General features: G+C 40.4%; 2 protein-coding genes across 2 annotated transcripts; both read right to left on the bottom strand.

Annotated features, from left to right (window-relative positions):
* Positions 1-3,546: 3,546 nt before the first annotated feature.
* Positions 3,547-18,846, bottom strand: si:dkey-178e17.3 (somatomedin-B and thrombospondin type-1 domain-containing protein). The gene is made up of 5 exons (XM_059337415.1): positions 18,423-18,846; positions 8,578-8,763; positions 8,051-8,141; positions 5,763-5,921; positions 3,547-4,981 (listed from the first exon to the last, which is right to left on the bottom strand). Exons 1-5 carry the CDS (start codon positions 18,703-18,705, stop codon positions 4,876-4,878), a joined length of 825 nt encoding a protein of 274 aa, XP_059193398.1. The 5' UTR covers positions 18,706-18,846; the 3' UTR covers positions 3,547-4,875.
* Positions 18,847-22,541: 3,695 nt separating this feature from the next.
* LOC131975013 (E3 ubiquitin-protein ligase TRIM39-like) lies at positions 22,542-25,807 on the bottom strand. The gene is made up of 2 exons (XM_059337536.1): positions 25,710-25,807; positions 22,542-24,118 (listed from the first exon to the last, which is right to left on the bottom strand). Exon 2 carries the CDS (start codon positions 24,107-24,109, stop codon positions 22,607-22,609), a length of 1,503 nt encoding a protein of 500 aa, XP_059193519.1. The 5' UTR covers positions 24,110-24,118; positions 25,710-25,807; the 3' UTR covers positions 22,542-22,606.
* Positions 25,808-26,196: the final 389 nt, after the last annotated feature.

Genomic DNA, 26,196 nt, shown 5'->3' with positions numbered 1-26,196 from the left:
TACTCCCCTCCCCCTCATTATTATGATTATTATTATAATTTCCCAGGAACACACTTGTGAATTCATGGTCACAATGTTTCATTTTTGTCTTCTATATCGTGTGTTCAAATCAAAAGCACTTAGCCAAAAATAAACATTTGTACGGGGATTCTCAGGTGCAAAGTGTGTTTCTGTTAAAGTGCAGTAGGGAGTCAAAAGCACCACAAGGTGACGCCACATTTCCAGGGTGGATTTTGCATCAGCTTCTGCAGAAACATTTCACTGTTCATTATTCTTTTGATGGTGTATGTTAACACAGTATCTGACTATCTGTTTACGTTTTTGATAGCAACAGGGTGATACTTTTCGGTTTTATAATCCGCTTATTTCAGTTTTAAACAACTGCAATCTATTCTAGAGTAAGTTTGCTAACATACCAAAATTATTACGTGATGTATTTATTGCCAAAGAAGCTTATGTTTTACTGCATACAATACACCAAAAGCCTTGAAATAGTCTGTCCTGTGCTCATGCACAATCCTTAAAAACATTGATTGTCTTTTTAAATCTGATCTCCATAGGATGTGTGTGTGTGTGTGTTTACTATCCTGGCTGTGTTGTGTACCAGCTGTGTTGCTGCATGTGGCTCATGTCCTCATGTCAAGGTGTCTATTCATTATCATTCCTCTGTGTTGGACCAGCTGCTCTTACAGTGGCAACAGACACTCATTAGGATGGCTTGCTAATTACAGTACACACTTCCCCAAAAACACATATATGCACAACAGTGGGGCGACACAGAGGGGAAAATGGGGGTACCAACTAGCCAGGGCCCCAAGCTGACGGAGGCCCCTGCATGTCTGAACTAGAGGTTTTTTTGCGAGGTGTCAAACATCTCAAGCATGTATTTGTAGATTTTTTTTCTTCATATTTCATTTATTTTTACTTAAAGTAAGGCATGGTTGGATGTTGCAGAACCACCTGTGAATCCCTTTCAAAAATAGGCTACTGCTTCTGACATGATCCAGTTAGCACTACAAACAGTGTCCAAAGCAAATAATATTTTACCTGTTTTCTGAATCAATGAGATATTTAATAATTCTAAGACATTTTTTTAAAAAGAAAAACAAGTTATTGATTGAAAAATTATTGATTTAATGAGATAATTATCTCCTTAATTCGGATGTCTTTTATATATTATATATATCAGGGTTTTTTTTTTTAAACTGCATATATTCTGTACAAAACAATGCAGTCATACAGATAAATCCATTTCTCCTTGCTTGAGCTGTTACCATTTTAGTGTAGGTCAAAGACAGGACATGCACTTTGTTGAAGGTAATATTTTTGTTGCTGCAGGATGGAAAAGTCTTGAGTGTGTTAGGTGATAGCGCTTGCTTCACAAAGTTTTGCTTGCATTTGGGCCTCCAATGTGATCATAGGGATTATAGCATTGGCATTATATGAGATGCACAAACTGGGTCTACAGAATTGTATACTGCTGAAGCGACCTCAGGTGGAGGTGATACCGCTCATCCAATAATCGGAAGTCACCCCTTGGTTCTTTCCCTTAACGCCATCCGTGGGGGCCGGGAGGGCTTTGAACAGCTGTCTTGTCAAAAGCAAACAGTGGCCGTGCTGTGACAAAGGCCGTCGGTGCTGGAATGCCCCCCTTTTCAGCGGGCGTAATCCCAGAACACACTGCTGTCGGAGCCCATCAGGCACTGGGCCAGAGATGGGCCTTCCTGCCCTTTGGAAAGCGGGTTAGCAGCAGAGGCAGGGCAGCCAGGGGGGTAAAGCCTGCTTCAGGGGGGATGGACTGTCAGGCTGACAGCACTCTATTGCCACTGTTGTAGTAAGAGAAAATAAAGAGTTGTGCTGACGGAGGGGAGTTTGGTAGGGATCTGGGGAGAGGGAGGAGGGAGGGAGGAGTGCAGAGAAAGGGAGGAGGGTGGCTGGAGAGATTAATGGAGGAGGTAAAGTTCAAGTGCCTCTGAGATGAAAGTAGCCAGGAGTATGAATGTTTCTCAAAGGACTAATGTGGGATGTGTTGATTTGTTAGATTGTCTTGTTTTCCACAAGGATTAAATCTTTCTTTACTCATTTTCCATTTTTCAGAGACAAATCCTTTTTAACTACAGAGAATACATGGCTTTTAATATTTTCTCAAATTAAACTAGATAGCACATGTAATGTTTACATTCTCAAATCCATCCATCCTGCCGAGTCTCATTACCTTCCTGCTTAGATACCTGTTGCACTGTGCAGTAAATAGCCTGACTAATAAGCCATAAAATGGGTGCATTAGTGGGTTTCATCAAAGGGGAGATGATATGGAAAAAAATATTATTCTCTGATAATGTGATTTAATTAGTATTCTTGTGACAAGTGGCTGGCAAATGCTTAAAGGGACAGTACAGATTTTTTGATGTAGGGTTGTATGAAGTACATAAACAAAGTCAGTGTATTACCTGCAGTAGATGGCGGTCGGCAGATATTCAGAATATTTTCACCACTTTACCTTGCCGTCAGACAGCTCTGTTTATGTTATGCATGGGGAACTTAAGTTCTAGTTGTGTGCTCTCTTCAAAGCTACTAGACTCCATTGACGAAAACAGTAATTTTACCGGGAGTTGCTGGTCTATCGCTCGATTGGTTAATTTGTTTGTGTTATTGCGTGACTTTGGTGAATCCAAACTCACTTTTTAAAAAACACCAAAGTCACACAATAAAACAAACAAACTAAATTTCAAGGCAGCACTAGACTAGTAACTCCTGTGTTCTGCAAGGTAAATTTACTATTTTTGTCGATGGAGGCTGGTGGCTTTGACAAGAGTATAGAGCATCGTTTTCCCTGTGTAAACTTAAACATGGCTGTCTGATGGCAACAAAATGGAAAAATATTCCCTCATACAACCCAACTTTAAAAAATCAGAAATGTCCCTTTAAACTGTCAGCAAGAGCAGAGGGCAATGGCTTTATAAACAACTTTCAGGGTCAGAGTCAAGGCTTAGACATCCCCTCCTCCATGTTCAGTTCACTACTCCATATATCACATGAAGGAGGCAGACTGGCTTTTAAATTGGGCATCTTCTTGATATTCTCTGTTTTGAAAACAAAAATGTGAGAAACAGATGTATTTCCAGATGATGTAAGCTGTCCAGTGTCTATGGCCTGGTGTTTACCATGCCCATACATCATTCACTTCTGGCAGTTACATCACATCAACAAACCCCAAATTGTAGGAGAATGTGCCGCAAAAACATGATTATACACATTAGCTGCTATTTTGCTTGTCGTCATCCCGTTAACACCAGGGATGGCAAGAATGCAACAAAAATATGTTGATGGCTACGTGTTTGCATAAAGTTATGTATTTTTGCTGTTGAACTTTACTTTTAACTGTGAAATGCTGCATGTAAACACTGGCTAAACTGAGGGATATACTTAGGAGGGCTGGGTAGTAATTGTAGAGGGGAGAGGTCAGAAATTCTAATGGTGGTCTGTGTAACATCAGAATGCAATAAACTTTAGAAAATATGACAAGAAGGGGATAGACGACAGTATAGTTGTTTATTTTTACTAATGGACAGTGTACAGATTATGCCGTGCTGCACTAATAACATCATCACTTGTTTTATAATAAATAAACACACATACACAGACATAGACATGGGGGAGAGAGAGAGAAAGTCACAGCTTTCCAGAGAGAAAAGCCCTTTACTGGGACAACACTTGTCCTCTTCTTAAAGCAGAAGTATAAGAGATTTGTGAAAAGCGTACTGAGCCAGCTGACTGACTCCTGTTTTTAAGAGAGTCAGTAGAGGGCCGAGATGGAGAGAAAGAAGTGCAGATCAAGGAGCTGTGGGGAGTGCTGGGAGCAGATTGTGTTAATGAATTAAATGGGAGTAACATAGCTGTATGTGATACTGGATGACACTTTGCTGATAAAACTCCCTTTTGACGGTAATAGGATTTCTGAGCAGGGCGGGGAGTGAGAGAAAACATAGTTATGAAGCAATTCTTTTCAGTCTCAGACACAGAGGACAGAGAGAACCACAGTGAAATTCTCTTAAATGGCTCTTTTTCCTCTCCAGCAATATAAGGTCTAAATGGATGGGACTGATTTCAGCTATGAGTCACTTTAAACTGCTAAAAACATCAGAGGAACATGACAAAGGAGGCCTGATGGGAGACAAAGACACAGATCTCAGCACCTGAGGATCAATACCTGATATTCAACTTGACTTGCTGGTATAAATGTTTTTATGGAAAAGACATAAAAACAGGGACAACTGTAAAACACAGATATATTAACGCAAGGATTCTATAACATTGGATACAATTTGGATGAAGCAGTTTTCAGCGTCTCCAGCCTGCAGGTGATTAAGGGACCCTGGCTGGGGCTAAAACTGGGTGCAGCAACTGCTGTTTGGTGTTTAAACTGTTGGATACAAATAAGTGTGGCTATATAGACACATATACATAACACATGAACAATCAAAAGTAGAAAATGTATAAAGCAAAATAATATATTTATATATTTATACATTATGCATTAACAAATGCACTTGCATTGATGGAGGTAGATAGCAAAGATTCAGAGGTAAAAAGGCATATAGATGTTGCTGTGCTTTGGAGGAGAATAAGTACATAACGTGGCTGTAAAATCTGAAGTTAAATGCAAGAATTTTTGTGTGCTTAGTAACAAGTGTATACAGTACAGAGTATGAGGTGAAAGGAAAAAGTGGCAGGATGCTGCTGATCTCCTTGAGTTACCCATCCAGTAGTCTGGATCGGAGGGGTCTGGCTTGGCTGGCAGGGCTCTCCAGTTAGCAGGAGGCGTTGAGGGAAATCTTGTCCCTGCGTACGGATGTCTTGGGTCTGCATGTTGGCTCACACGAAGAGCACGGAGTAGGGAGGACACCGGCAGCCCTCAGAGGACGACTCTCGCACCCAGGAACCATGACAGCCCGGGACTGAAGCGGCTGCCCAGAACGTTCTAGGAAGAAAAAGGGCCGCAACCAACATGAAAATGTTTCTAACCATTTGTGTTAATAAAATCTGCTTTGTGGGGAATTTGTGTCACTATAGCATATATTTTAAATAACTCCTATGGCTTAAGTTAACCAAATTATCCAATTATGGTCACTTTTTATAGCTTTTCACACTGTATGTTGAATGATATGCTTTTTTAAATTCGGGTCTTTGCACTTTTTTTGTAAATCCGCCATGCAAAGAAATTGCATTGCATTTGCTGTGAACATAAGATCTGAGCTTGAAATACAGTATTTGTAAAAAGTGGATTGCACAACTATCAGAAATGACCTCATAAAAATCTTTGATTCCACTTCAGGTTTACACAGCAAATTAATTTGCATGTGCTTAGCTAACAAGTACAAAATATTACACCATCAGTGTTGGAGAAAGTGTTTCCCTTCCATCAGAAGCAGCTTCTCAACATACTGTACCTTTAACTGCATGCAAATACATGTCACAAATTTCATTAGTTTCTTTAAGTGCCTTGTTCCTGGACTTTTCACTTTGTAGTTCCTGCACGGAGAAATAAATGTTCCTTCTCTAGTTTTTTTTTCCCAGCCAGTCTGTAGATGGCTAAGGCCTTAAAGAGGACATATTATGCTAATTTTCAGGTTCAGGTTCTCCAGATACATAAATGTATGTGTACAAGCATTGGAAAAAAGTTTTTCATGATATGTCCCCACACAGGCCCATTACCCCGAACTGAAAATGTCAGTACTGTAATGGATGGTTGTTTGGTTTACCTGATGCTCTCTAAGCCGTCGCCTCCACAGCGGTCTGACTTTGACATGGCATCACTCTGACACTCTGCACACACCAGCCGCTCTCTCACAAGCTGAGCACTCCACAGTTTGAGTTTACACGCTGCACTGGCCTGTTTCACCCGCAGGTACACACAGTAACTGCAGGCACAGAGTAACAACAGAGAGAGACACAAAAGGTGTAAAAATAAAGACATTTTCACTTGCATCTTATATTTGGCTAAAATACAGGGGTCAAAAGGTCAAATGGCAGGTTTGTTATTGACATAATCCTTTTAGAACTAAGCAGGTGCTGATCATTCTGTAGCCAAGAGCTCAACATTTAATTTTATGTTATTTAGATTAGGAATGTTTCATTCATTCACAAATGCCAACAACAAAACAGGAAAATGGAAAAATTCTAGATGAAGAAACAAAGACACGAGCCAGGTTTAAACAATTAAAAAAAGGAATCTCTCCTCTCCCCTACACTTTGAGTAGTTCAAGGGCTAAAAGCAATCAAAGGTGGCCTGACTGATGGAAACAAAGTGGTGAGCCAAGCTGTGCTTGATCACAACTAAAGCCAGACAAAAGACAAATCAAACTTCTCGATAAGGGATTTGTTCTTTTTGAAGGTGATCCAGCAGTGTCATGGTCACCTGCAGTATCCTAATATCAACACAGCTCAGTCTGTGCACTTGAAATAATAATAAAGTCCTGTTTTTGCTCACTGTGTTCTCTGGCAGGCGCTTTGAACTTTTGCACTATTTATTTTGTCTCTGATTCAGTCAACTGTGCCCAAACACAATCCCCGGAGGGGTGGTTTGTCAAAGAAAACATGAAGCTGCAGTTTTTTTCCCCTCAGTGTGATTCTTGAAGACTTAGTCCAAAAAGTTACATTACAAAATATCTTGTTCTATTTATCTATTTTTTAAACTCATGCAACATTATTATCAGGTCTGATTTGACATGTTCGTGCTTGCATTTTGCAGAATCTATGTGAACAAATGTGAATAAGAAGGAGTGAGAGCATAATCATTTACACTTGATGGATTCCAAATGCAATTTGCATTTGCATTTACCTTTGGGATTACTTTAAATGATGTTGAAACGACAAGTAATAATGAGATTCTAACACATTCAGGGTGGCTTTCCTCACTATTTTTTTTCCATCCCTTATTTGGGCTTGAATGTTCATGGTGCACTAAAAATAATGTCCTAAAAAACACAAAAAAGAAGTTTAAGCCCTAATTCCTGAAAGATATCCATGCAGGTCTGTGTTTAGCCTCTCCAAGTTTGAAGTAATAACTACATAACAACCTCCTGCCAATTTATAATCTCAGCTTAATCATGAAAAACAACTAGGGATCATCATTTCATGTCGTTTTAACCCCTTGTTTCCTGGGTCAATTTCCATGACAACACCAGGGACCTGTCAGAGCACCAGATGTCTGTGTGAAATCACCCTCACTCTGTGTCATCCAGGCTCACATTTATGAGTAATGTGCTCTAAATCCCAGATGCTTTGTATTTCAGTCAAAACAAAGGTTTCCGATGTCCATTTTAATCAGTGTGAAAGGCTGTCAGGAAACCAGCAGAGATCATATTCCCTGGTTTCTGATTTTTCCAGCTGAGAACATCTACAATCAGCTCAGATCAAAGATGACATATATGCAGCGACGTTGTGCCTCTTACATGGATAACAGTTGCCTTATCAGTAAAGGTCAGCTCATGATGCAAATATTTAGTGACGGCGTTCATGTTACAGTCAAAGCAATTTCAAGGCTCTGCGTGCTATGGCAACCTTGGACTTGGTCTGTAGTCTCTAATCTTTTGGAGCACAAAGTTGATCTTGAAGTGACCTTTGAAACTAAGTCAAAACTTCAAGTAAAATCCAGCTGTATCAGAGAAGTTAAGCCTTGAAGATTTGGAGCTGGAACAAAACAGGTTCATGCCAAAAAAGTTAAATGATTGCTGGCAAAAAAGCATAACACATTGTTGTTTTCTGTTATAATCACTAGTAAGATTTTTTAAAGATATAAATGACATGTTAAGCTGGTATATGTCAATGCAGAGATTGCATTTTTTTTAAAGAGACTCTTCAGTTGCTACAAAATCTCAGTCTCTGTACAGGACATGATCATTCAACGCTCCACACATTTCAGTAATTACCCCTCTCACCATTCGATTGCACATGAAAGCCAGAACTACAGACAAAAACAAAGTGGGCCGGCTGGGTCACTAGTGAGCAGTCTGTGTGTTTGTTTGCAGTCTGATAATGGAGGCCTTACCTGGCCTTCTCCTCCTTCATCAGCATGTGTGGTCGCCTCCAAGGGTCCTTGAAGTTCCTCTTGAAAGAATCAGGAAGAATCTTTGCCACCTCTTCAGGTCAGGTGTGGGCATAGAAGGTGGAAATGAAAAACACTCAGTCAGATAAGCTCTTGTTTCCACTGAAAAGGCATCTTTTTTAAATTACAGAAGAGTCGGTGGAAGTATAAACACATCCCACATTTAATCTCATCCTATGACTCAACATGACTCAATGTATTAAATGACTCAGTTTTTTTCTAGGAAATCTTCTTGGAAAAAGTGTTTATCTGTGTCCTGCTGTTTTATTACTCTAAAAGTGATTCAACCGTAAAGAGCACAACTGAGGCTTTTGAAATAGTGCAGCTGGAGATAAGACCTGTTTCTTACAGTTAAGGTCCCCCAGAGAATACTGAAACCCTCTATTAATATGTAACAGAGTTCAGAGCAGGGGTACATTCATGCATAAATGCACGCATGTGGGGGCAAGTAGAAAAGGTCACATTCTCACCTTTCGCAGTGCTGCATATGGCGTTGTTTCCAAAACATCCTCGCCGCTGTTTGAGGTCCGGACAGGGCGTGCCTCCGTTTCTAGGGGGAACAGACACTTGGCGACTCCTCTCTGTGCTCCCAACTCCACATGGAGATGTGCACGATGACCAGGGACCCCATGATCCCACCACGCAGTCAATGGCTGCTGGGGAAGCAGGGAGACAGAGAGATCAGCTAAGAGTTTTTAGATAAACGCAAGAAGAAAATGCCCAATGCCAAACGGGCACAGGCCCACCCAACCCCCCACTTAGCCTTCACCAGCAGAATGTTATTCAAGGAGACATGTACCAACCAGGAAAAGTGACAAAATGTCCACAAAGAAACATAAAAGGACTACAAAGAAACACAAAATGAATATAAACAGAAAAAATCAACTATAAAGAGATGCATACCGGTTGCAAATAGACTCAGAACAACTATAAATTTGTGCCAAACAGCCACAAAATGACTACAAAAAATGCGAAATGACAACAAAATTATAAAAATGATGACAAAGGGACACAAAATGACAACACATAGACAAAAATGGCTACAAAGACATAAAATGAATACAAACATACACAAAATTATTTTACTAAAGGTGCAATTTGGATGTTGTGTTGAGTTTCAGTTCAGATATTTATAAGACATAATGGCAGAAGAGAAACAAGAATATGTTTAAGGGACTCAGATGGGCTCTCTCCACTCATCAACAAATGGTCTAATCCTGAAAAATAAATTGATCTTTGCCCGAGAGACACTTGTAAACTTTCCCCTAATCTTTGCTGGCATGCCTTACTGCATGGCTGAAAGTGTGATCTGCAACACACACCCAGATATAGAGTTGCATAATATTGCACTGAGCATTTACTCAGGTAGGTGGGCGGTAAACGAGTGACTGGGTCATTACCATTTACTAATGTCAGATCAGCCAAACCCCAGACTCAGGAAGTCTGCGACCCAGGTCACATGTGTGGGACCATTTAAAAAAGGGGCTAATTTTGCATCCTGTTCTCTCTGGTTTCCCTCCACCACACACTTAAACACATACAAATACGGCACATCACATAAACACAGCAGCAGCAGCAATCAGGCTTCCCGTTCAGTAGGCTGATTTAGCCAATTACATCAGGCTAAGAGGAAGCTGTATTAGTTAGATGGCTGCTTTGATCAAAGCCAAGAGTCTCCTGTGGTAATCAAGCTTTGTGCAACAAAGATTTAATAGCGGCAGACATTTAACAGTCTTGTTTTAGGGAGGAAGTTCCCACTCCATAAACACAAATAAGCGGAGAGAAACTCACGCAGAAATTAATAAATGCAAACCATAAGACTTTATTCAAAAAGCCTGATGTCTGTGTGCAGCTCTAGACAATAAGAGTTTAATACAATGAGAGCAGGTGCACACAGCTTGAAGCTCTTAGATGTTCTTGGTGAAATTACAGGCAGGGAGTGGATAAATATACCATAACTGAATCTAATCCTCCCTTGCCATCTAATCTACCTCACTCTGTCTTTATATAATACAACACTCGCCCCACAGTACAATGCAGCAAGTGAAAAAGTATGTGTGTGTGTGAACAGGAGAAAGAGAGAGAGAGAGCTTTCAAGGTGCCGCCTGTTCGGTTCATTCCCATGGTCCTGTTGGGGTTTTGGAGGGGGGGCGGCTGTCTCAGTGACACAGCCGATCCACAAAGCCACTGTGGAATCTCTGCATTCCTGCACATTAGTGCTGCCCACCTGACACTCGCCTTTCCCAGATCATCACACACACACACATACACACACATCGAAAACAATTTCTGTCAGATAAACCCACCCACTTGGGCTTGTTCCACCCCTCAGTCATCAAGCTAAAACACACAGACACACACATTACACTGTGTAGACTTGTAAAGCGATATGAACTTTCTTGAGAGAGTACTGAGGGGCGTGATCGAATCAGACACCACAACCATATCAACTTTCCTCCTCCACCTCTTCTTATCCCTACTCCTCACCTTTCCTTCCCTCTTCTACATCCTCTGACGTTCACAGGGGCAGTTTGGACGTTGCTGTTGTTCTTTCTAATAGTAGGGAAAACACACAAGCAAGCAGGGCAGCTGAGGTCTTTACTGCAGAATGTGTGCAATGAAACCTAGAGGGTCAGCGAGTTCCCGCACCCGAGGGGAAACAGGGCTATTACCCCTCTGATCCACACACACACACACACACACACACACACACACACACTCACAGGACTGAGGCCCTGTCTGGAAGTCTCAACCTCACGCTACCAGAGGTCAAAAGGCAATTAGCAAGCTGTGGTGGTCCCCCGCTCTGTTTCTGGTACCACCAGTGCGACAGTCCCGCCACCCACATGATAACCCTGCTGACAGCCTGTCCCACACAGCTTACAGCCACCGCTGTCCCCGGTCCCCTTTGTTGACGAGAAAGTCCCCAGTTGGAGAGCATGCCACCACCTCTGACCTCTGACCCCAGTACAGGAAACAAATGGTACTCGTTGTCAGCATGTTCAGCTCTTGTCTTTTCAATCAGGTCGTATTTTTAAAAAGTCTTGTCAAGTACTCTAAAGCTTAAGTTTAACCCTCAAAGAATATTTCTATAACAAAATAGTTTTTTGTCAGAAACCGACTTTAGATCAGTTTTCTCTACTCTCTTGGAGCATGGGGTTAAAGTGGACCGTTTTTTGCATTTTCTGCATATATAGGTTTTTTTTAAACATCAGCTTGGCAGGTTGACAGGTTTCTTTATATGGTCTTCTGTTCCAGGCATGTTACTCTAGTGCTTACATTACATACGCTGCTTCATTTAGCCTTCAGTGATTTTTGTTATCATAAAAAGTAGTCCTATATTCCCTTAGTAATTTTCTCCGACTGCAATGACAAACAATGTTTTTTCCTGGAAGCGAGGAGGCATGACTCGCCCTACTCTCCCTCTGATTGCCTTACCCTAATATTCTTACCCTGACCTTTACAAATCTCACTCCTTATGCCTAAAGTTAGCCAACTAAAATCAACGATGGCAACAAATACTGGCCAATCAGAGGCAAAGTAGCAGGTCATGACTTCGCCCTCATAGGAAAAAAAAATTGGAGGATGCAGATGGCACAGAGAAAAAGCACATACTACCTAAGACAGGCACTACAAAGGATAGAAGGTGAAAAGAGGTGCAGAGGCCATGAGAAATATTATGTCTTTTTTGAACATTAAAGCATGCAAACACAATCCAGTAGAAACCCAAAGTACTACTATGAATCTGAAAATGAGCATAAAATGTGCCCTTTAATGATATTTTGGCCTTTGAAGCACGGAAAAACCACACCAGTAACAGAATCTGCTAAACTTAAAGGACAAAATTAAAATAGTTGTTGTTATTGAACACAGGAGATTCTTAGTGCTCTTCTCACTTGTTGGACTCTCTTTGGTGTACCGAATTCGCGTTGCCTTTTTCAATCAGGATTTACTTACAGATCATTGATTTACGCAGTCCTGATGAAGTATACAAGCTTAAGTTTGTTCAACTCTTAATAAATTATAACTTAAAGGGGAACATCGCCTTCACAACAAGGTCTGTTTACAAGCTTTGGAGAGCATTACTGTGTATGTAAAAAAAAGTTGTTAAAAGGTTTTGTGACTCCAGCGGGAGCTGCACCAAGTCTGACACATAGCTTCATGTGATGTCACTTGGCTTAAAACACTTGCGATTTCAGTGCTCTTACAATGTGTTTGCTATATTCTTTAAATGCAGCTATAGTTAAAATATTGTTGAAAGTAATTTGGATTGTTTGGAAGGAGTACGGAAAATTTTCCTGGCAGTTGGCAAAGCTTCAGACAAATGCCTTCAAATGAACCAAACCACAGAATGTGTATCCAACATCAGCACTTTTATCTCCTCACTTGTCAGCCAATCTCCAGTCACACTTGTTACAGTGAGATAATGGCGTATTGGCATTCCTTTGCTTTCTCTTTCACTCTCCCTCAATTCTGCTTCCATTTTAGGGTTTTATAACAAAAGACTTATCAGACCTGCCCGCCCAATTTGCTTTATCTTCTTCTCCCTTTATCACTTTGTCCCACACTCTCCCTTGTTCTTTCTCCCCATCTGTCTCCTTTATTTGGTCCTCTTTTTCCCTCCCGCCCCCTCTCTTCTCCCTCCATCTCCTCTCTGATGGGACCCAGATGTCCAGCTGCTCTAAAGGACCACGGCACCCCAAAACCTCCCCAGCCAACCTCTGAGCTGGGCCTCAGTTCCATCAGACAAGCCTTATAATGTGTAGGAGAAGCCTGTTAAAAGGGGTGAAGGACACGGGACTGAGCCCTAATAGCAGGTTAGCACATAAATGTTTCCTGTAGACACCTTGAAAAGAGGAGCCAAGCAAAGCAACTAATTAAAAGGATCCATTACAAACACAGCTGAGACAGATTTTCTGTTAAAATTGCACAACCAAAAACATGTTTCCAACACTTTATAATAGCTTAATGGTAATAACCAAAGACACAATACACAAAAACATATTGAAATAATGAATATAATCACTAGTGTTAGACCCTGTGCAGAGATTTCTCTCAGATATCTCAAAATGTTCCTATCTGGAAAGCAACATTTATGTTCTCTCATGAAGAGGCCAGCTGAGATACATCAAATTTGCAATGAGGAGCATCCATCGTGGTGCATGCAGTCTGTGAGTACAAGGAGTAACTGGGCGAGGCGCTGTTTGTCTTAAGAACCAGCTGGCTCACTTCAGCCAAGCTGGGTAAAAACATTCACTACTCACAGAACTTAAAAAAGTGGGAGTGGGAAGCAAGGAGAGGGAGTGAACGTAGGTGGAAAGAAGCAAACATCATGGCATGACACATACCGTTCCCTAAAGGAAAGGAAAAGAAGCAGAAGGGCCTGAATGAGAGACAGATGAAGGATGTGCAAACCTCTGGTGTATTTGAGGCAAATATGTCTTCCTGCTGAAGTGAGAAGTACCAGACACCCCAGCAAAAAGGGAAGAGGAGCTGCCCTGTCCATCCTCCTGTGGGCTAGTTTAATTTCTAGAGTCTCTCTAATAGGAATGAGTAATCAGCGACTTATTGTGGGCTGACATGGTAATAACCTAAAAAGGTACTCCTACAACAGGAGTCAACACTCCCCTTAGTATCAAATACAATTTAATCAAATTAAATTAAAGTAACCTCCTCTTCTTCTTCTTTATTAAAAAAACATCCTATATTTCTGTTAACAACAGTTAGTTTCCCCTCCATTTATCAGATAGCAACATGAAGAAAGCAGTATATTCAGTATATGTCATTTGCCTTACTGAAGAACGACACCAAAGATTTTTACTGCTTATGATAAGTTTCACTTTCTTCTTTAATTTAGAATGAAAGAGAAGGCAAGAGCAAAAAAGGGCACAAACACTAACTAAACTAAACACCCATATTTTCAGAGTGGTTTAGTGCTGTGTATCACTTCCTCACCCTTTAAGAACTAACTTTGATTAACTTGTGGAGCTAAAACCAATCAAGACTCCATAACTCGTTCCCAACCTCAGATTTATCCAGGAACTGATTGTGGTGTGTTGTTCTGCTTAAATATTTTGGTTTCTAGAAATTCCACCATATTTTTCCCATTTTAAACTGATGAAACCCGGAGGAACATCACAGTAATTGGCCCACCCTGCAAGTCTGGTGCAGAAAGACTTTCACAATGAGTGAATCGAAATTGGCCCAAAAATGCACTAAGTTATAGGGAGTACTTTGCACTTTTTTTCTCCTTAAAACATTCCATCACACATTTGTTTTAAATAAATATCTCACAGCTCTTAAGTGAACAGGAACACTCTCCAAACTGTTTACAACCAACACAAAGTCCTGCCAAATACTTAATTTGAAAGACATCTCTGGTTGGAACCATATCAGCTCTAAAGAGCAATGTAGCACTATGTAGAATTTCAGAAAATCCTTGTTATTAATGACGCTAATGGCGGTTAAAAGAACTGCAGTCAGTTCCCTGTAGCTGTTGTAGCTAGGTCACCGAACCTGCCTTGCATGGCTCTTGGCTAGAATAAATCAATGGTTAGTTATAAGCCCTTTGCTATGTACCATCATTTATTTGTCATAACGCATGAGTTGGTATCATGAATCATGTTAAATAGAAATCAGATCCACAGGCAACCGAGGGAGTGTGGGGAGATCTCAGTTTTTAATAGGTAACACAAAGTAATTAATACTTTGTGGGAATAATAGTTAAATTGCTTCATATAAAACCTATAAGTATTTTTCTCCAAGTGGTACAAACAGTTTTTTCTGTCTCTCCTCTGATGTCACCCACTCCAAGCTCTTCACTAGCTGCAGCTGAAAGACTAAATTACAGACTGTGACAGACAGTACACAGACAGACTCCTTGATGCGTAGCAGAGCTGCAGGATCAGGATCAGATAAAGTCTGAGTGTAAATGTGGGTTAGGGCACTTTGATGGAACTGGGCCAAGCCACATGATGTATGTTGTGTTTATACTGGTAAGATGCTCAGGTTGCAGAGGGAGGAAGTCAAGGTGCTTTTCACAGCATCACTCAGAGCTCACTGATCCACACAGTACTGAAAGGTCACAGCCAAGATTACATCATTTTCATGTTCAGATTAAAATTTAGGCTTACACCTGTCTTGATTTACAGATATTCAGTACAGTCACCACATTCATCTGGTAAACACTGTCCAGCCTGTAACACCTGCATCACAACGCTGTGTGATTTTACTGCAGTGTCACATCAGGATTAACCTGTCAGAGCGACAAACAATGATAAAAATCCTCGTTTGACACGTGAGTGAACTGATGCTTATGGCGTCCGTTACCTGACCCCTGAGGGACCAGGTGCTGTTTAACAGTAGAGTGATGACTCAACACTGACCTCTGGTACTTCCCTGTGCTTATTCTGTTCAGTTTCAGCTTGGCAGACACATGGGGTTGATCAAGTGATGCCTGGACTCCACTCAGCTGGCTGCTGAATGATAAATGCTGTCTCCACATGCCACTTTGACTGATTGGTGGATAAAAAACACAAATTGCGATCTCAACCTGCAACATTTCTTGCTAGTATGGTTCGTTGTAGTTGCTAGCAGCCATACCTCTGCTGTAGCAACATTGTAGTATGTATTAATACATCTAAAAACTACTTTTCCAACATTTAAATATGTAGTGTGTAAGATTTGTCCAGATTTTTAGTTTAAAACATTGTACAAATGAATGTGTGAGGAAGCAACAGTTTTGATCTTATTGTGTTGCAGATATCGACTGAAATTAGCATGCTAACCAGCTAACTCTGGTCCAACCTGTCTTGTAAGGCAAATAGGTAGATGCAGCTATGTTAGCTGTACATCAGTTAACTTTATACCTAAAACTAAACTAAAAAAAGACTCTGTGTTAAAGAGACTGTCAACTAGGGGAGTTGATGTCACACAATGGCTTAAAAATTAAAACAACACTATATTAACTGGAAAGCCCTTGCGGCCCAAATGACTGCCAGCAGATGTAATTAGACATTACAGAGTGAGCGTGGTAGAAAGCTGTTGTACGCCAGGATGTCATGGCAACCAGGAACAACAGCATTTTATCAGAACACTAAAGGTCCTGACAGACAGCAAAATTGATTACCTAGCTTTGAAGAAAAACTAGTTGTAACTGAACAAGAAACCCAAAAGACGGGACTTCACAAGCGACAGATTTGGATTGTGTAGTGACTGCTTCATATGAGAACACAGCGCTTACTAACGTTAATATTTCATTTGTTGTTTAACAGACTTTTATTTTGGTTCTAACACAATCCCATCGTTCCTGACCACCGCCCATGGCTTCAAAGAGGGTCATTTCATCTTTGGGGATGATTCACCTGTTATAAAACTTTCATTGCACTCTCTTGATAACTGCTGTTTATCATAAAAGTACCATTTCATGTATGAGCTAGTGCCTTTCAAAATTAATTCAGATAGTAATGATGGAGGTAATTTTAGTGTTTACTAGTCAAAGATACAGACTAGCTAAAGCTAAAGTTACATAGCACACCAGTAACATTAATGTTACACAGCCCTGCTAATGCTAATGTTTACTGAAGTGACAATTACCCTTCCAGTGGCGACAAGCCGTTTAAGATAGTAAACTCCAAAGTTGAAAAGTATTCACAAATCCAGATTTTGTCAATTTATACCCCTCCAGGCTTTTGTAGGTTTTCAGGGACTCTCCCAATCAGGATGAATGAGGGAAAATGTATCAGTTAACTGTAGTTGTCTGAATACTACATGTCTGTGACATTGTTTGTTCCAACTGTTTCACTCCGGACCATTATAAGGGCCAGTCATTTTTAATCCAACAAGTTTTGTAATATAGTGCTCAGTGTTCTTTGACTATAAGAGTACAGTAAACTCTGACGGTTTGACAGCTTTTCCTGCCAAAATTGCTACATAAACAAGATAAGTCACATGTATGGAGCTCTATACTGGTGTTTTTGAATGTTTAAGCCAATTCACAGGTCTAGAAGTTACACTTTTACATGCACCCAACATGTAAAAGAACACATATAAAACATATAAGAGCACACTTGGTATATACTGAGATGGATTACTTATAACTCAAGTTATTTATATTGCCCAATATCACAAATTTAACATTGATTTTTACTGAAATTAAAATATCTTCAAATTGTAAAAATGCATTCAAACACCAAATAACTAAAACGACATGCTTTGCAAAAGACTAGTTTGAATGTAAAGTATATAGGTATTGAAATAAAAAACACATATATGTCATCTTGGAAATAACTGCAGCAGTATAGAATGCTGCGGCTTAACAGTGATTCACAGGGGTTCAGCTATCTTTGCAGTACACAGTGAGGTCTAATATTACATCCCTCATCACTGTACTCTTGTACACACTTTCAAGTGACTAACTCGAGTCTAGATGGGGCATCCTGCTTACATCACAGATACAGCACTTTAGTGTATACATTGTGAACAAAGGTTCACAATGTATACACTAAATGTGCCTAAATAGAGGGATTCCTGCAGCCCTTTAAGTGCACTATGACTTGTAGCACTAACCCTGCAGGTGCTTGTTATTGAGCACTTAAGACGAGGGTCACACTCTGAGTGTATCTATACAGAGATAATCGCTCCTTGTAAACCTGAGCTGTTTCAACATCTTGTATAAGCTATACAGGTTGGAGTGTTTCCTCTCTGTCACATCTCAGACACAGCTCTACTGTAATCCTGACCATCTTTGGCAGTCTGTTCCCATGGTGTCCATTCCCTCATTTGTCCATATATAGCAGCAGCCAGGATGATGTGAGAAAACTGTTAGCTACACTCACATTTTAAGGATTTGGTGAAAAATGGACCCCTTATCTCTTGATTCAAAGTGTAGTTTAATATTTCTTTGTTTGAGAGAAATTGCTGATTTGTGACTTTGTTATGATCACACTGTCCAGCCACTCCATGCTGAGGTTTCAGGGTTAAGGGTCAACCCCACAAACTTAAAAACACATACTCACAAGGTACTGTTGAAAAATACACCATGAAGACAGGAGATGCAAATGGTCTCCACTGGCTGGTCACTGAAAACAAACAGCCATAATGGGCGCACTACAGACAGCTATGTGTAGTATGTCTCACTGTCTCAGTATCACCTCAATGCCAGCCATCTCTGGCTCAAACTGGACAACAACAAGCAACACATCATCTGTACAGTATGTGTGTGTTATTTCCCCCCTTAAACCTTTAGAGCATCAGCAGTTTATCTGAAGTTATTTGATGTCAGATTTCAGTGAGTAGGATAGAACAAGCAACTCACCAGATATTTGGCACACACGCTGATAGTCCTCGCAGCAGTCCCCGGTTTTCTGACAGTAGGTGTCACAGTAGCACACTGTTTTTCTCTTGCTGTACTCAAAACATTCGTTGTTCCGGCCGGTGCAGCAGTTCGGGCTCTCCCTCTCCCTGCAGCCCGCCTCGGCCCGTGAAATAATTTCCCCGCAGAAAAACGCTAAATATCCACAAACGATAAACCCAAGACGCGCTGAGCTCCATCCATGCGCCCCCATGACGGTCACTTTTCTGGGTCGACTTACACACATACACACACACACACTCCGATGGTGTATGCTTCACTTTGGATGGTGCTTAAAATTGAGTTTTGTTGGTAGTAGTTTCTATATAAAATCCAAATCCAAAGTAAGTTCGGCATTGACACCTTGACATGAACAAGTGATGCGTAAAAGTGGAGCCTGAGCGCGCACCAGCTCTCCTCTACGCGTGTGTTGGACACCGCCCCTTACAGCTACTGTACAGTACGCCCTCCCAGTCTCTCTCTCTCTCTCTCTCTCTCTCTCTGTCTCTCTCTCTCTCGGTTGATTGTAACTCAACAAATGAGTGGTATTGCACAATGTCGTATTATTCTCTCAAAGCGTGTCGGACCACTGCTGAGCTACAAGTGAGATGCAAATCAAGATATTTAGTAGAAAACTGAAAACTATCAAAATAACCACCAACAGAAGTATTTATGGTGACTTTTACCGCTGCACCAAAAGTGGGACAAAAATCATTTAAAGGTTTTCAAAACCTGAGCCACACACGAGTGACAATCTGTCCGTGAAAAGTGCCGAAACCCGTCTTCATCTGTTTAGCTTCCAATCACAAAATCCCATTCAGCACCACGGACAGCGGCGCAGACAATTTATATAAAAATCAGTAAATCAAACTTTATATGAAAATAAGATTTTGTCAGTAGCTGCTGCGAAAACTGATTAAGTCCTTTTTTGAGCTCCGATCCTCCGCTCATCCCACAGAACTATGAGCATCCACCATTTGGAGAGAAAGACTGGAGAACAATAACATTACTTCCCCTTCACTGAGTCTGAGTGAATGGAGGCTCTCGGGGAGAAACTGAGCAGTGGGGGAACTGTAAAAGCGCATCAGGACGAGAAAGACGCAAGATAATCGCCATTATTGTCAGTTTTAGGTCCAGGGTCCAGTTTAAATAACAACACAGGTCAGTGGGAACATACTAGGGATGTGTATCACAAGTTTCATCAAGATACGTTGATTTCTTGGGCAAAAGATCAGATATTTGTTGATATTACAATCAAATTCAATTCAGGGGCCTGCCATTGAAATGAGACGATACCCAAAGAAACCAAAGTATGATTTGACAATTTTATTATACCAGAAATGTAAATGAAAAGCATTCAATGCTTAAAAAACATAATAAATAGTAGGAATTTCAAAATAAAAATGTATCATAATGGTGGTGATATTGGATCATTGATCATTAAATCGGTATATTGATCCAGGTCAATGTATCATTATACCCCTAGAAAATACTAGATTAAAAGTATAGGCTACTGTGAATGTACTGCTTCACATGGTATTGTATTGTACTGCATTTGCATTGCATTCATCTGTAAAGAGTATTCTTATCCTTAAATGTAAAGATTAGCTGGTCTTATTGATGTTTTGAGGCCTATTTATTATGTAAATGACACTCACTCACACTTCTCTTAACTCACATCCTCATTAAGGCCATAACTTGTGATTTTTAGGAACCTCTGATATGGATTAACAGTGTTTCCATCTATAAAAGGCAGAGGAGCACAAGTACGAACCTGGTACTTCTTTAAATGTACTTCATTATTTCCATCTGTGAGTATTTGTGGCCTTCATGTTGGGAAAAATAACGAAGCAGAGCTATAAAGCCACGACAGGAAAACTTGACTTTTCATCTCAGGAGATGATGATAAAAGATGATCTGAAGGCCTGAGTTGCGATCTGCTGATGTCTGTGAGGATGATGAGAGATTTTTAGGCAATTTTGGCCCAATCCTCTCTCCAGCAGCAGAGACGAGGAGGAGGGAGTGATGATGTTAGGATGAAGGGAGGTTGGTGGATTCTTTGACCCTTCTCATAAAGCCCTATTGTACAGGTATGAAGAGAGAGGAGGCCTCTCTCATCACTGGAGTGTGTGTGCCAGAGCAGTAGGGAGGGAGAGGTTCACAGATGTGTTTGAGGCTCTGACAACAGCTCCACCTGCTGTTTTAGAAGAACTTCCTGGCACGTACCTGTGTCTGTGTCAATATAGTCACCAAGTTCATGCTGCGTCGTCTCCTGTTGAACTGATACTTAATAACTTTTTGTAGACCCCTATTCTGTACTGCTGGTACACTGACAGTCCACTGCCCTATACCTTCACACACACCTGTGCTGGGAAGTTACTTGGCCCTTACGCTATTTTATACTTTTTCTACATTACATTCTACTTTTTACTCCATTTGACACTTTCACTTACACTTACATTTCTCACATTACATTTACTGTTAAGCTTTAGTCAGCAGTTACTTTGCAAGGTTTAGACTATTCATACAAAATCAAAGCAACAAACAAGTTATGTTTTGTTATATAATGCATATTTATAAGATTAGTCCCACTTTTCTCAGCTGTTAAATTAAGGTGACACAGATAGTAACACTTCAATCTTTATTATTATATATTTCAGATTATATATCATATATTATTGGCTGATATGGGTCATCACAGAGAGATCGGTATCTTCTTGGTGCTTTGGTGATTTTCAAATGGTGTTATTTTTTCATTTAAATGGTCAGAAATTGACTGATACTTAACTTACAGCACAGATGTTTATTTAGCTATTCTATTTATTATTTTGATAGTTTTTATTTCTAGAATTGTTTGACAATGTGATACATTGTATGCATAATGTGCTTTGATGTACATATTTGTTTAATTAAGTTATTGGTTTAAGAAAACAGTCTTCTGAGTGCTTTAGCATAGTCATATTCATGCACAATCTACATAGAAATTGTCTATTTTCATTTTAGCTCAAAATTTACTATATTGTGCGCCATATCAGTTATCTGTGAATTTTCCCTCTAAAATCGGTGCCTCTCTGCATAATGAGTACATTTTTTTCAAGAACATTTTGAATACTTGACTTTCTAGACTGAGGTAATACGACTTTTGCTTTGATCTAAGTACTTTATACACTTTGCTCACTTCCTCATTCAGGCCAAATTGTCCACTACATGCTGTTCTCCCTCCCATCTTCTGCAGAGAGCTGTGCATTCCTTCTCACAACAAACACTGGGGCACCAGGGATTTCATGTGTGTGTGTGCATGAGAAAGTGACTATTAGAGAGAGGGATGGATAGTTGAACCACTCGACATGAGCATCAGCCAAAACTGGAACAATGACTCCCCTGTTGGATTTCTCCCCTACCTGCCCCCCGTGGTTTGTCCCAACATGATCTGTTGTGACCAAAAGGGCAGAACAACAGACCAACCAGAGAGGGAGGGCAGAAACAACAACCAGTCTGCATGCTTTCAGCTTTTCAGATCTTTGTTTTAATGAGTTTTGAAATCCCCTACAAGAAACGGCTTGACATTGAGCACACGTGCCCCTCCTGTTTTAAAGACCAAAGTGGTTTCCAGGAGCTGGTGTTGGTGGAGAACACCAGACTCAGTGAGCAGCACTTTTCTGTTGTGCAGAAATGTTGTGGTCAGACGGAGGCCTCACAGCTCATCACTCAGATCAAGAGTAGACTAAACAGTGAATATGCTTTCTTTCCTCTTAACATAAATGCCAAGTATTAATGAGCAAGGCTTTGTTCGGACAGATATTAGGAGTGCATGTAACATTCACAACCTGCAACTAAGGATTTGACACACATGTGACTCAAGTCCCACTTGGTTGTCCATTTTAGAATAATATTTTTTTATTTTCTCACCCTTTTTCTTCTGTTGTTAAAAAACAAAAGGAGGCTTGTTGTATGAACAATGTGTGTGATGCCTGTGTAATTTCAGACTGCCAATAACAAATTTAAGAAACAAACATAGATCCTTGGCGTGAAAGTCTTAAAGCTCTCGTAAGTAATTTGTAGCACCAATTGATAAATCAATAATAGAAACATGTAACAATACTTTATTACACTGAATGAAAGTGAATGTACAAAATCATATGATTGTTCTAGTTAGTGTCCCTGACAGCAGAGATGATCAGAGGGGCAGAGTTTCCACCATCAAAATCAAACCATGGACTAAAGTATGGGTAGAGTTTCTCAGTGAAGGCACAGCCAGTAAAAGAGTAGATCAGAGCTGCAGCATCAACATCATAAAAGGAGACCAGACCCTCCTCATAATCCACAAACACCCCCACATTCTTAGGCTGAGACTTCAGATAGAGACTGACTGGAGGGCTAGCAAGAGCTTTATACTCATTTATATTCCTCAACAATATTGCCCAGTAACCATTCTGAGGAATCATCATCAGTGGGTCACCTTTCCTGTCGATCGACTCTCTGGCCACTCCTAAAATCCAGTTAGTCTTCCCTTTAACCTGAACCTCGTAGTAAAATCTTCCTGAAGAGAAACTCTGCTTTGCTAAGATAGAGGGATGACGTTGAAATCTATTTGGAATATCTGGGACATACCTCCGTTCAGTATCACAATATATTTGTTTTCCATCATCAGACAGAATGAGGCACCAATGGGCTGTATCAGGATCAAGTCTCAGATCCACTGCATACTGCTGGACCCTCTGCCGCTCGGCCAAAAGCAGGTTTGTTGTCTCTTCATTAAGAATTTCCTCCAGCTGATTCACAGCTCTCCTCACAGTCCCCACATATAAAGGTGGATGAATGTTGACTTCTACCCAGTCTTTGGTGGGTGGAGTAGCGTTCAGGGAGGTGAAGCTTTGGAGGAAGTGGAGGTGGTCTTCAGACTGTAGGAGCTGCTCCACCTCAGTGCTTCTCTTCTTCAGCTCAGAGATTTCCTCTTCCAGCTCTTTGATGAAGCCTTCAGCCTCTTTCTCTGTCTTTCTCTGCTTCTCTTTGATTGTGTAGATGAGCTCGGCCTGGCTTCTCTCAGCAAACTCCTTCAGAGCGGCGAAGACCTGAACACCATCTGCTGTCTCTCTGTCTGCATTTTCCTTACTGAGCTCCACTGAGTGTTTGATCTCCTCAGTCTTCAGTCTTCTCTTCTGGATCATCTGCTGAATTTCAGCCTCTGTCTTCCACAGCTCAGCTTTCTTTTCTTCATAGTCTTCTTTCACAACAACAACAACATATTTCTTCTGGTTTAAAACCATCCAGACCGTAAAGACCCACATCAGACACACAAGGAGGATCATCAGGGCCTTCAGTTTGTTTCTTGAGCTGACGTCAGGAGGAACTTTTTCTGGTTTAGAAACTTGTTGCTCTGAGCTGCAGTTGCTGGCTTCCTGTTGAACTGACTGTCTGAAATGAGCAGCCATCTCACTGATGAAAGTATTCACCTGCAACTCAGGTCTTATGCTGAAATCCTTTTTACAGTTGGGACACTGACACTGGACATTTTTGTCCCAGTGTTCAGTGATGCAGGTTTTGCAGAAGTTGTGTCCACATGGTATGGTGACTGGATCAGCGAACACATCCAGACAGATGGAGCACAGAAACTGATCTTCAGTAAGCAGACTGCTGGCAGCTGCAGACATATCTACACTCTGAGGACAAAATGTGAAGAAAAAAAATGCTGTCACATAGCTTTTGATTATTTATGATTAAAACTATGACAGACTAAACATTTCAATTTCAATTTAATATTGTATCTAACACATTCATTACAATTTACTTTATATACTTTTTTTTATTACATGCCAGCAGACTGATTCATCTTAATTGTATTTTTTATTAAATTGGCTTGAATAATGAGGAAGTACAGAGAGAAAAGAAAATGATACAGAGAACAGAGAGTCCAACACAATAATTCACTGCAGGAAATAGTATACATTATTAGTGGCCAAGCACACAGAGCGAGGACCCTATTGAAATTGAAAGAATTATTATTCTTTTCAAAATTAAATCGCTCATTTGGGGGCTTTATCATATTCAAAAACTCACCATATTTGGAATATTCGTCAATTTCTGTTGAAATTTAAGTATGCTAGTGATCAAAGAAATGGGCGTGGCAAATGACTCATTAGCACCCCCTAGAGCATTTAAACGGAGCAGCACCCTATGGGGAACAATCATGTATACAAACGAAATTTGGTACATATATGTATCATGTGGAGACGCACCAAAAAGCCTCTTGGACCAATACCCAAAATTGAACAGGAAGTCGGCCATCTTGGATCGAATCTTGCACTTTTCATAATTTTTCGCCATTTCCACGTCGCATACTTTAACAAACTCCTCCTACAGATTTAATGCGATCGACTTCAACCTTGGTCAGTAGGAGTTATTAAAAGCTTTACTGATTGTCACACTATGTGGGCGTGGCATGGCAGCAACATACGGCGTTTCGCCATAAAAAACGGGATTGCTATAACTTTGCCATACTTTGTCTAATCTGGTCCAAACTTCTAATGCTTCATAAGTGTCCAGTTATGAACATGTCTACGTAACAATATTTCATGAGGCACAGCTTCTTTTGCTTTATCCCCTTCATAAAATTACCATGTTGCGTATTTTAACAAACTCCTCCTAGAAAATTTGACCTGATTGATTTCAAACTTGATCAGTACCATCACAAGGCCTTTGGGATCCAAAGTAATTGAAAGCTTTACCAACCGTCACACTATGTGGGCGTGGAATGGCGGCAAAATATGGCGCTTTTTTTTATAAAACAAGACTCTATAACTTGACCATACATTGTCCAATCTGCCTCAAACTTGTCATGTGGGTAAGGGCTCCATCACTGAACACTTCGACATAACAATATTTGATCAAGTCCCGCCCGCTTATGCTTTAACCACGCCCCTTCCATAACTAATTAGCTGTTTGTCATACAGACTTGTATGAAGTGTCCGTGTACTCAGCAGAAACAGTGAAGTTAAGATAAATGTGGTTCGTAATTCAAGGCTACTTACCAATGTAACGGTTAGAAAACATCAATGATGTGCCTTAATATTCAATAAAGAAATTATGACCTGAAAAAAGAAACTGTACCTGTGTTTGGAAAATCCTCAGGGAATCTTTGCTAGCCTAGTTACCTGTTGGCATGACGAGTGTATGTGCTGTTGCTATTCTGGTTTGAACGAAACTTTGACCAAATACTCAATGCACCTTGTCCCTGTAGAGCGGTGTACTCACCAGGATTTGACACAGATTCTGCCAAAAAGCATTAAAAAACTGCTGGATTCAGTTGAAAGTTTCAGAGAGACTGCAGCTCTGCTCTCGCTCAGATTAAGTTTCACTTTCATTTCAGGACATATGACATTGCAGCTCTCCTCCCTCACTATTGCTCCACCTCTCAGTACAGTGAAGCTCTGTAAGTGAGATCTAATTGTCTCTTTTGGCAGTACCTTGACATACACTGCCTATAAAAAAGTATTCATCACCCTTGGATGTTTCACCCTTTTGTTGCTTTTACACATGCAATCATGGTCAATATAATTTGGCCTTTTTAAAAAGACTTTGAAAAGAAAAAACCTCTTTAATATCTATAATATATAATATTATGTTGACCATGATTTCATGTGTAAAAGCAACAAAGGGGTGAAACATCCAAGGGGGATGAATACTTTTTATAGGCATTGTAGCTTAAAAATAAGCCAATTTTATACTTCTTCTTATTCCT

Source organism: Centropristis striata, chromosome 7, assembly GCF_030273125.1.
Source record: "Centropristis striata isolate RG_2023a ecotype Rhode Island chromosome 7, C.striata_1.0, whole genome shotgun sequence".
Lineage (NCBI taxonomy): Eukaryota > Metazoa > Chordata > Actinopteri > Perciformes > Serranidae > Centropristis > Centropristis striata.
The sequence above is the reverse complement of the archived record's forward strand: the minus strand, read 5'-3'. Positions and strand labels throughout refer to the sequence as shown.